The sequence below is a fragment of the Protopterus annectens genome, chromosome 15.part0 (assembly GCF_019279795.1).
Source record: "Protopterus annectens isolate FY-2018-M chromosome 15.part0, PAN1.0, whole genome shotgun sequence".
NCBI classification, from domain to species: Eukaryota; Metazoa; Chordata; order Ceratodontiformes; family Protopteridae; genus Protopterus; species Protopterus annectens.
The window spans coordinates 739,318,500-739,331,111 of NC_056749.1; the positions used below are offsets into that span (position 1 = coordinate 739,318,500).

The 12,612-nt window shown below is 37.6% G+C and overlaps 1 protein-coding gene across 4 annotated transcripts in view; it reads left to right on the plus strand.

Moving 5' to 3' along the window:
• Positions 1 to 12,612, plus strand: part of LOC122790041 (mitochondrial fission factor-like) — a 323,878-nt gene that overhangs the window by 180,041 nt on the left and 131,225 nt on the right. For 2 of the 4 annotated variants that reach the window (XM_044057597.1, XM_044057600.1), the window contains one exon: positions 11,767 to 11,850. The exons of the other annotated variants lie outside the window; for them this stretch is intronic. In XM_044057597.1, the coding sequence (XP_043913532.1) occupies positions 11,767 to 11,850 (84 nt within the window). The remainder of the gene's footprint in view (positions 1 to 11,766; positions 11,851 to 12,612) is intronic. 4 annotated transcript variants of the gene reach the window in all.

Consider the following 12,612-nt stretch of genomic DNA (forward strand, 5'->3'; position numbering starts at 1 on the left):
TTCTTCTGGTATAGTGATGGGCACTTTGGGGGGGGTGAGGGGGTGAAGTTTGCACTGAACCTATCTGCCAGGATATTGGCAATATCAGTTGGTTCAGTATATCTTGTGCCATTGTGCTGTACCTCAGAGCAGATCTGAGTGTCGCCATTGAGATTCTTGACATAGCTGTAGAATGCTTTGTGGTTGTCGTTAGAATCAGTGGTGATTCTATTTTCATAACTAGCTTTGGAGGATTTTATGAGGGATCTCAACTTCTTACTCAGGCTGACCAGGGAGTTCCTGCAATTAGGGGATTGTGCTCTTTTTTGCAACAGCTTCTTCCTTCTGTTGTAGACTTTGTTTATAGCCAGGGGCCACCAGATTGGCTTCTTTTTTTGGAGGATAGCATCTTGGTTCTGTTGGGGATGGCATGATCCATGCACTCGTGTATGTGCTTATACAGTGCATTTGTATAGGATTCAGCAGTCATACCTCTATTTTCCATCTATATGGGTGTTGTAAAGCTTGCCACTTCTGTCTTAAGAAGCATGAAGTTGGCTTTGGAGAAGTTTTTTCTGGTGGTTTCCTTAATGGGGGTGGGGGTGGGATATCGATGTCTAGGGTGATTAGCTTATCCAACCAGGAGGAGTTGACCTCTGGCATGGAACATTGGTTGCCCATATTGGTAATGACCAGGTCTAGGATATTGCTGCCCTGGTGGGGGTATGGACAAGCTGATCCAGTGCATTGGAATTTATGAATTCTAGAAAGCGTTGAGCAAATGAGTTAGTATATGAGTAGTTTTCCTAGTTGATGGTGGGATAGTTGAAATCGTCCATTATTAGGGCATTGGGCTGTACCTTAATATTACCCAGTATATCAAGAAACATGGAGTGGGCATCCTGGGGCATGGCAGTGGATCTGTAACAAGCTACAGCCTGTATTGCATTCTTGCCCAGTGTTAGTTGCACCTGGATAATTTCGGATGCATTATGTTGAGCAACGAGCCTGGAGGTGTGGATATCCTTAATGAATATGGACATGCCTCCTCCTTTAGTGGTTTGGTCCAGGTTAGGTGGCCGAAAGGTGTGGTATGAGTTATAGCCTGGTAATACAGGGGTGTTCTCTGGAGTCTTGAACCAGGTATCCGTCACTGCACAAATGTCGATGTTCTCCATTTTAAGGAGTGCCTCGAGTGAGTGCATTTTGAGGTTTAGACTTCTAGCATTGAGTAGCATTACCCTCAGATTTTGCTTGCTTATACCTGTGGTGAGTTTGTCATTTGAACCTTGCCTAAAAAAGGCACTATAGGGGTGGCAAGAGCCTTAGGCAGTATCCAGAATCCAGGGGCTACAGGTGCAGGCCATCCCTGGTAAAGCATCATGGTCTGTCGATCATGTCGTCCCAGGCAGACAAACACCGGATCCCCTTAGAATGACACCAGAAGCGTAGCCAATTGTTGAAGTCAATCATTTTGTCTTTGTATTGTGGTATCATTCTGGGCAATGGCAGGATGCTACTCAAGGCTAGGGTCATAGCTGCTTGGGCTACATGATCCGAGAGCTCCTCCATGTCTCTTTTCATGTAGTCCAGGGAGGTATGTCTCAGGTCATTTACACCAACATGGACAATGACAGAGTCATATCTGTACTTGTTGTGGCGTGACCTGAGTGCTTGCATTATGTGGCAGATCCTATCACCCAACAGGCAACTGACAGTAACTTTCTCCTTGTTTAGCCTGGTGAGTGGGACATCAGTGTGCCTGACTGTAGAGTCACCTATGACTAGTAAGTGGGTACGTTGTTTTGCCTTATGGGCTGAGGTTGAGTGGCACACTGATTTTTTGGGCTATATGTCATTTGGGTAGTGCTGGGGAGTGGTAGTTGCTTGTGTTTCAGCTTTGGAGGTCTCTGTTGTTTGGACAGATTTTTATTGAGAGCCACCGCGGATGTAGGTGTTTGTTTTGTGTTACTATGTGTGGGTTTAGGTGGTGTTGGTTTTGATGGGCTATGTGTTGAGAGTGGTGTGCTGCAGGTGCTTACCTTCTCCTCTTGAATGTCTAGTACAGTCTTGGCTGGAGAGAGCTTGGCTTCCAGTTTGGCTATATAAGTGCATCTCTCACAGGTTGTAGTGTTGGGTAGTAAGAGGAGAGGGTTGTCAGTGTACATGAGGCAATTGCTACATTGCCTCAAGATGCCCAGACCCATCAGGTGGACAGGGGAAAATACCAGGAGCTGACCCTTAGACAGGCCTGGATAGGTGCTTATTAATTTAAGTACTAAAAACTGTTTTCCTCCTAACAAGTGAGGAAAGTTGAGTGCTGTAGTAATTTGTAGATTTAGTGCTTGCAACGAGTTTTGAACAAGTGCTGAGCACAAGGAAACAGTTTTGAGTGCTAATACTAGAAAACTTGGCTATTTCTAAGGGAAAATTAAAGGAGCAGACTTTCTGGCACCAGGAATAGTTTAACCCTAGTTAAATGGCACTGCGTGATGTGTAAAACCGCAAAAATACAGTTTTTTAAACAGAAAGATGAAAGGGATAGAAATAGCCCAAAGTGGCCAGTACAACTACAGATTCTGAGCTAAAACCACTCCTCCAGCAATAGACAGGCTATTCAAAGCTCACCACTCTCACTGATGAACAGAGACGCTTCCTTCTATCTTAGTAAGGTCTGGGCAACACACTACAAAATAGCCCAGAATTCAGCAAAATCTGAAAACTGGACTCTACTGGTTATAGAAAGGTGGGAAAAGAGTAGAGAGAGAGGATTTGTTTGGTTTTTATTTTTTGTTTTTTTTTTCAAAAATTAAAACAGATACAGTAAAACAAACAAATTTAAAGCAGAAAATGGCTATCATACTTGAGTGTGTAACTCTCAACAGTTCAACAGTTGAAAAACACTTAAAAACAATCAAAGTGCAAACAGTATCAGAATTAAAAAAACAGTTCAAATAAGTTGCAAAGTTAATAAAAAAACCCTTGGAATAGTGCAGATAGTGAAAATAAGCAATAAAAAGCAAAACAGAGGTACTTAATCCATTCAAAGTCTCCCTCATCTCTCTCTCTCTCTGCTGCTGTAGAACTCTGCAGAATACCCAGGCAGGATCTTGCTGAGGTAATACAAGTGGAAAAATGCACAAAGACGTTTTTTTAAACAGAAAGATGAAAGGGAAAGAAATAGCCCAAAATGGCCAATAAAACTACAGATTCTGAGCTAAAAAACACTCCTCCAGTGACAGATAGGCTGCTCAAAGCTCACCACTCTCACTGATGAACAGAGAAGCTTCCTTCTATCTTAGTAAGGTCTGGGCAACACAGAAGCTACAAAACAGCCCATTATTCAGCAAAATCTGAAAAACGGACACTACTGGTTATAGAAAGGCAGGAAATGAGTAGAGAGATAAGATTTTTTTTGTTTTGTTTTTTTCAAAAATTAAAACAGATACAGTAAAACAAATACTTTTAAAGCAGAAAAAATGGCTATCACACTTGAGAGTATAGCCCTCAACAGTTCAACAGTTAAAAAACACTTAAAAATGATCAGTTAAAATGCAAACAGTATCAGAATTCAAAAATCAGTTCAAATAATTTGCAAAGTTAATAAAAAACACTCAGAATAGTGCGGCTAGCGAAAATAAGCAATAAAAAGTAAAACAGAGGTACTTAATCCACTCAAAGTCTTCCTTTTCTCTCTCTGTTGCTGTAGAACTCTGCAGGACACCCAGGCAGGATCTTGTTGAGGTTATACAAGTGCAAAAACTGTGCAAACATGGGTTTTTAAAAAGAAAGATGAAAGGGATAAAAATATCCTAAAATCGCCAATAAAGCTACAGATTCTGAGCTGAAACCACTCCTCTAGTGACACAAAGACTGTTCAAAGCTCACCACTCTCACTGATGAACACAGAAGCTTCCTTCTATCTTAGTAAGGTCTGGGCAACACAGAAACTACAAAACAGCCCAGAATTTAGCAAAATGTGAAAACCAGCCTCTACTGGTTATAGAAAGGTGGGAAACAAGTAGAGAGATAGGATTTTTTTTGTATTTTTTTTTGTTTTGTTTTTTTCAAAAATTAAAACAGATACAGTAAAACAAATACTTTTAAAGCAGAAAAATGGCTGTTGCACTTGAGTGTGTAGTCCTCAACAGTTCAACAGTTGAAAAACACTTAAAAACAATCAGTTAGACAAGTTTTATAAACTTTAACACCATCATAGGAATGGGGGGAAACCAGTTTTAGAACAGATGAGAAAACAGAAAACAATGTCAGCAAATATATATAATAATTCAGTCAGGCAAAAATTAAGAAAATGCAGAACTTTGAAAAGTGCTAAGACATATACTTATCAGTGATATATTTCCAGATTGTTTGACAAGCACTCCAGTCAGAACACAAGGAGATTCTAACAATGTATGCAGGAATTTACAAATAGGGACTATTTTTAAATCAGCAAGCCTTGAAACAATCAAATAACACAAAAGCCGTTAGACCAGTTTTATAAACTTTAACACCACCACAGGAATAGGGTCTATAATGCTTTGTGGCTCATGTTTCCAGTATTTTCCAGTTACTTCAATATTATAATGATTGCACAATCCCCAAAGCAACAGTCTTGTCACATCATTATGTCTTTCAGTATGCAGCCCTTCTGTCATTAGTATATCACAACCAGCAGCAATATGTGTGACTGTTTCCAATTCTGTTTTATAATACATACATTTGTATGTTTCTATGTTTCTCCCACATATTCAATGGACTTTGTAAACCAACACATACATAGTCCACTATCTTGGACTTCCAATATTAACTTCTTGTCTTTTGGTTTAAATTCACCTTCCTTAACCATTCCTGTGTTCGATCCTGATCAACATGAAGTTCCTCCAATAGTTTTCTATACTTAACAACTAAGTTTATGCATTTTCCATATGTCTTGTGTTCTCATCTGATCCTTCATCTTATATTCTTTCATTTGTTTTTTGGCACATTCAGTTGCTGCCTGATTTTTGTCTACTTCTGGTTTAATTTCCATTCCTACTTGACACCGATATACTTCTGCTAAACTAAGCAGTGAAGTCATCTTAGATGTATTATCTTCATGTTTTAAAACTTTCACTACATTTGGGTCTTGTGAGGTCAGCAGATATATATACTGTGTATATATATATATATATATATATATATATATATATATATATATATATATATATATATATGTGTGTGTGTGTGTGTGTGTGTGTGTGTATGTAGTTCTATGATTGCATATCTATACATGTAATCAAATTGAAGGAGGCCCATACCTCCTTCAGCGTGAGGAGTATATAGCTTTGGTGTACAATGATTTTTATAAATCCTTTGGTGAGCATGAAGCATCCTTCTTGTTTTAATATCTAATCTATCCAACACCGTTTGGGGTCAGTCAATCACTCCAAAACTGTAAGTTACAACAAGTAGAGCAGATTGGTTTATAGCTTGGACTTTGTTCCTAGATGTCAATGCTGGTTTCAGTTTTAATTTTAGTCTTCTAAAATATTTCTTACTAAACTTTATTTGCATTTGTTCATGTTTTATTGTTGATCCTTTATCATTTCCCAAATACTTATACACTCCCTCTTTCTCAAGTTCTTTTATATCACATTCCTGTTTCAAACTGGTGTTTTCTTGGTGTTGCAGCTTTCCTGCTTTAAAGGTTGCTTTTGCACATTTATCAAGACCAAATGACATTCTTATGTCATCCAAAAAAGTTTTGACCACTTGCAGTCATGCTTTCAATTCCTCATCTGATGAACTATATAGTTTCATATCATCCACAAATAGAAGATGAGAAGTCTTTATACTTTGTTGTTTTCTGGGAGCCAAATTGTAGCCATGACCTAATCTGTTAAGCAGACAGCTTAATGGGTTAAGAGCAAGACAAAAGACCAGCAGTGACAAAGAGTCACCTCGGAATATCCCCCTTTGAATTTTTATCCCTGGAATAACGATTTGTCCTTTATCATGGCTTAACTGCAAAGTGGTTTGCCACTGTTTCATGGTCACTGTAATGTAATCCGTTGGCGTAGAGTGTATCTTAAACATTTTTAAAAACCTTTATCCATGAATGTGGGATACAGTCAAATGCTTTTTTATAGTCTAGCCATGCAATAATTAGATTCTTCCCCTTCTTGCAGTTTTCCATTATGACTTTATTTAACAACAAATGATCCTTTATTCCACATGACTTTTTTATGGTACCCTTTTGTTCTATTGCCATGATTGAGTTTTCTTCTAAATGATTATAAACTCTGTTGGCATCAATTCCAGTGTATAGTTTATACATTATTGGAAGGTCTGTAGTTTTATAGGATAGCTTGCAGGTTTGCTGTTAAGCAGGGGTATTGTTTTCCTGTTGTTAACCATTTTGGTGTCTGTTCATGGCGCATATAAATAGTTCTTACTCATGGCTAAATCTTCATGTAGAGATGTTAATACTTTTAGTCAGAAGTTAGGTACTGCAACTGGGCCTGGGGTTTTCAATTAGGAGCATTTCTAAACTTTGTTTCAATATCTTTCTCTGGCCGTTACTTCATCCAATTTCAGATACCATATATTTGAACTTCTTATTCTTTCTTTTACTTCTTTTATCCATTTAGCATCTTTGTCATGTTCCATATATATTTCTTTAAAATGTATCTATTTCTTCTTTTTTGGTGGTATTTCATTTCCTTCTGCCTTGTTTCCCAGTTCTGTATAAATCTTTTCCCTTATATTTATTTGCATATCTTCTAGGTTTTTCTGCCTGTGCTGATATTTTTAGTTTATTATTTGCAATAGTGCATGATAGATCCTGGTCTGTTCTAATACTGTGCATTGCTTTTATCACCTCTTTCTAAGTGTTTTTATTGATCTGCTCTCTCTTCGGTACTCTTCTAACAGTCAACGTCTTGTCTTAATTGCTTTATAGTTTTCTCCATTTGACACTTCCATGATGGCATTTGATTTCTCCCCTTCCTTTCCCTTACTGCCCTGTTTTTTTTTTGTAAGACTTTATCTGTTATTAATTTAGCTGCACAGTAATCTATCCTATTTACTTCTGTTATATCGCATGGATCTCGATGGACAGTCCTAATTACTGTGTTCATTTTTTTTATCAAGCTTCTGACTTTTTGGGTTTTATTGATTTTCTCTAGTCTATTTCTTTCATTGATCTTAATATGTCTATCCATTTGGACTAAATCAAGCAATTCTTTTCTTAAGTCATTTTCTTCTAAACTGAGGGCACATTCTTCTCCATTTCCTGTGGGCATTCCAAAGAAAGTTCCAGAACTTCTTCCTGTAACACATTCTCTTCAGTTTCATCCTGTGTCAACCATGGCACCAGAGTTGACAAAGTTTCCTGTTTCTTCCTTTTCTGTCCAACTCCAACTGAACTATGGAAGGCTCCAATGTATTTTCATATGGTACCTGATCAAATGTTTCCCGCTCCACTGGTTTCTCCTTAATTTGGGGATCTATTCCTCTATCTTGCTGTGATGTTATCAGAGTTAGCTTTTCTACAATAATTTCTTCACTTTGCAGGTAATCCATAACCTCAGTTTCTATTTCTTTAACTTCTGTATTACTAATCCTCTTTTCTACTTTTCCTCTTTGTTTTCTTAATTTTTTTTTTGTACTTTTCCATTATCAGGGCAACAGTTGTAATGAGCGCTTGGAATCATAGCAGGTGCTCGCAGTGTGTTTGTGTATGTGTAGACATCCATGCACACAGATACACAGCAATGGATTATTTCTGTGTACAGCAAAAAAAAATCTAGTACCCAACAGCTACAGTCTTTGACTAGGGGAACGGTCTTGCAGTTCACACAGGGAAAATACAACCGCAGCTGGAATAGGATAAATAAAGTGAGCTATGTTGGAATAGGAGAAAGTAATGTGATATATAGGTGGTGATTGACTGTGTTCTCACAAAATGGGAGGATATTGTTTTGGTCTGAGGCAAACTACTCTGTTTTGATTTGGCATTCCCATTGTAAATGAGTGGAAATTTGTGAAATTCAAGTCCAGAGAAGTAGTAGTACTTGTTTTGTGTTTTGAGAGGTTTATGTTGGCTGTTTACTTTTTGGTCAAGTTCATAGAGTTATCTTTCTTTAAGCTTAATTTATGTTTTAAGTCTGCCATGAGTAAAGGCACACCGAGCACTAGCTGTAATATCGGCATGTTGACACCCTTACAAGTACAAATGCTTGAGTGTGGTCAGTCATTGAGACTTGTACAGACTTCAAAAAAATATTGCTGTCTCTGCAATTGGCTTAAAAATCTGTAGGAAGTTCTCCATAAAAGCCGAGAGTGGTGAAAGTACGCTATGTATCTGTGCATGAAGGGTTTACTTACACATCAGACTGGATGACACCAATAGATGTTAGGCAGAAACACACGAACGTCTTGGCCCTCGAGTAAGAAAAAAACAAGCTGACCTCTGAAAACAGCTGCTGTAAAATAAGTCACTTCTCAACAGTATCAGAAGGGCTTACAAACAACAGCTGTGCGATCATTGCGTGCACCTGCTAGCGCATTAGAACTGTTGCCCCTATAATGGAAAAGTAGCTTTTTTGTATTGTAAAATTTCCCATATACAAATGCTTTTGCTTGTGTTTCTCTTCAAATATCTTTGGTGCTGCTCTTTTTGTATAGATTAGCTTTGCTTTTTCCTTTGCATAAATATTACACCATATTAAATCTCTTTTTCTTTCCCATGTCCATATTTCTTTTTCATATGTCTTCTACTCCTACTGTTTACACTACTTGGGGGGGCTCATTGTTCCATTATGCTATGATATAACCTGTGTTAGACTTTAATCCTTCACTTTGCAGGTATTCCATAACATCAACTTTTATAGTTCAGTGTAACGTTAACAATAATGTTTAAGACTTAAGTGCTGAGAATTTTTCTGCCATATTTTCTGATTATCAGAAACGCGCTTACATTAAATTGAATTAGTTCTAGTCCGGTGAATGCCCTTTGTCTGTTTGTTTCTTTAAGTTATTTTGTTTGATTGTGATTCTAGGTATAGTTTATGTTTTATGTAGCAATATCTGAAATGTGCAAATCATTTTATGTAGGAAACATTTTAAGAAAATTGTCTAATAGAATATATTGTGTTGGGAGGGTGGCTTAATGGCTAAGGTGTTTGCCTTACAAGCACAAGGTGCAGGGTTTGAGTCTCACAAGGGTTAACTGGCTAGGCTTAAAATGGCTCACAGGGGCAGTTAGCCTAGTACTAAACTATGAACCTATATAAGCATTGTTCATCCATCAAAAAAAAGAATTTTAGTAATTCATTAGCAAAATATGCATCACTTTGCAAATATTTTAAAAAATATCATTGTTTTATTAGATTACATTAACATGAATGAGTTAGAAGGTGATTTTGAAATAAAATTGGACTATAAGGAGACCAAATGGCAAATTAGATTAGCTATGGACAAGGAGTCAGGTTTCAGGAAGAGTATTAATGTGAAATGTTTTTTAATGGTTCAAAGGTTGTGAAATTGTATTTATAATTAGTTTTTAATAGAGCATTTTAGGTTAGGTATGTTAGTAACTTATATATTCAGTGATTCACATTATAATGGTTAAATTTTTTTAAATTGTGGATGTCATGATCAGTATAACTATTCATTTGAACTAAAAATAGACATGGTTGGCTGTTTAATACTATGTGATGTTAACATTTTATTAATCACATGCCATTTAAATGTTTTTTTTTCTGAGGAAGTTATAAGATTAAAAAGAATAAAAGCAATAAATCTATTGTGTCCATGGTCTAGCTCCATCTGAAATGTTGGTTGTTTGTTGTTCATTTATTTTTTCATTCGATTCCACTGTTGCGGTTTCAAATACATATATGTATATATATATATATTTGCCTGCAGTATAAGTACCAGTGCATTCAGTATCAACAGATCAAATGACAGACATCAGGCATACAGATATTCATTGATTTACTATGGTATACTTAAAGGGGTCGGGTCGAACAGTTGCAACATTGAAAAATAATGTTGCATTTCAAAACAGCAGAAGGTCCAGAATGTCAAAAATGGGAAACAGGGAAATGTGTATTCGACATTTTTTCGACATTCTCACCTTCTACCCGTGTTACTCACCTTACCTCTACTATGTAGCAGGGGGGCTATGCCCACGTGCGCCCCCCCACATCCCCTGCATATTAAATATACCAAGACCCAGATCACACTACAGTGAGGAAATGACCTACTTACCTGTTCCTCACTGAAGCACAACCTCAATCCACAGTCTCGGCACATCAGTTGCCAAAAGGTCAAGTACACCATGCAACTTGTCTGAATGTGATCAACCACTTTTGGTTTGATTTCCTGTCCCTTGGAAACCATAATTTCATACATCGGCCATTTGACTTACTGTAGTTCACGTAAGTCATAGTAAACCTATTCATCTACTTATTCTATTAATGCATAGATGTACTACTTCTGAAAGCTACTTATTAATTTAGTGGTACACATTTAGGTTCATAGGTTCATAGATTAGTACTAAGCTAACTGCTCTAGCGAGTCATTTTAAGCCTAGCCAATTATCCCTTGTGAGACTCAAACCCTGCACCTTGTGTTTGTAAGGCAAACACCTTAACCATTAGGCCATCCTCCCAACCCTGTACTTACCTACATTTTTGGTGGACAAAAGTCACATGGCAGGAATCCGACATTCAGCTACTCATTTCATTTTTCATTAATTATTTTGCAGTTACTTATTAATTTTGTGGTGTGCATTGAGGTACTCATTTTACAAGTTCTCTTATTTACTTCGTGTTGTGCACTTTTGGCAAGTGTCACTCAGCCGCTGAAATCACCTGCCAATCAAGGCAAGTGCAGCTGCCGTTTAAAGTGGCCACACTCAAAGCTACATGAACTGAGATATGGGCAAATCATCTGGACTACTTTCAATTTCTTTCTGTGGTTTCTTGCTCTTTCTCCTGGCCTCAAGCACTATACCAGCCAAGATAATTACTGAGGGCTAACTCTCTTTAAGCATAGATTCATTCTGGCCAACAGAGCAGAGTTTTTTTGTTAGACTGAGCATCCTGAGACACCTAGGTTAGGTCAGTGCCAATGGTATTGGCATTTTCACCCTGACTATGTTACCATTATCCAGAATCTGAACAGTAGGTATGGGCAGTTAACTATGAGTGAGAGTCTAGTGCCAGATTGCCTATCCTAAGTAGAACATTAAATAATTCTGCTATAGAAACACCATCTGATGCAGGCCAGGTGACAAGTTTCCAGAAAGAGGTCTTTGGTGAGCCCAATATGGCTTCACAATAACAGCACAAATAGTTGCACATGTATAACATGCATAAAGACCAAGATAACATACATGCAGTGGTACAGCTAGGAATAGGAGGAAACTGGCAGGTATGTAATACAAATCCTCATTTCTCTGAATTTCTGTATCAGCCATAGAATCTCTCAAAATGAAAAATATGGAGACGGCAGATAGATGGAGTGAACACAGACAATGTTTTAGGTCCAGAATTAAAAAAAAAGAAAGAAAAAAGAAAAAAAAAACAAAGTACCCAGGCTAGTACAAAATGAGTGCAAATGTTTTGTGTCTTTAAGAATTAAGCCACAGATCAGAATGATGAAGACTGGAATGTGTTCCATGCCTGTAACCTGTGGATACCTTTTTGAACTGTATATTTTGAATACCTCTGTTTCTACTTCTGCCTTATTTGCTTTTCCTTTTTCTATTTTTTCTCTTCCTTCTGAGCTGCGTAGGTCTTCAACGGTCATTGAAAATCAAATGGGCAACCTAGCTACCTCACAGAAGTCGCACCCCTTTTCTTGGCAGCCATCTCCCAGGTACAGTCCATTATTAGATTTAGCAACAACAACTTAAAGAGTCTGGTCCAGAGGTCGAACTGTGGTTTCTGAATTTCAAATACCATTTCACTTTTTAAAGGAATCTGTTAATTTTCTAAGTGAGTAATGCATAAGACCCCTTGTTTAGACTATCTTTGTGTTATAAAAACATAATCAAAATCATATACTGTTTTTTTAATGTTTTTCCTTTCTTTTTTAGCAAGATAAGCTTTATAATTTATCAAGTGCATAACTTACCAACATTTACAATCAGTGCAGTTAAACCATACTGTGTGATTTCAGAACTTTAGAAATAGCAGTTTATCATTATACCTTTTCTACACCATAAATAAGACATGTTGGAGGAACAGGTATTTGTCACAGAGACTCCCTCTTATCTGGAACAGGCTTCCCACCACATGAAGCAGAGCTTCAAGTACAACTTGGATCAGTGGATTGGAATTCGTCAATTTACCCCAGGTCTGCCACCTATGACCATATTAGGAAAAAAAGATGCTTGTAAGTGCTTAATCACCCATACTCAAGCTACAGTTCCCTATTAGAAGACCGAAGATGCATTCTTTCAAATGCGTCTTGGTCGAACTCAAAAGCCTGAAATGGCAAAATATCGAAGCGGCTTTTAAGCAAATTCTTTCCCTGGGAAAGAATTCACTTGGCCGCTTCATTACTTTGCCATTTTTGGCACTGTAGTGAGGTCTCCGGGTTGGCATATTTAAGTAGGGTGTGTGGGGGGCTGCGCTC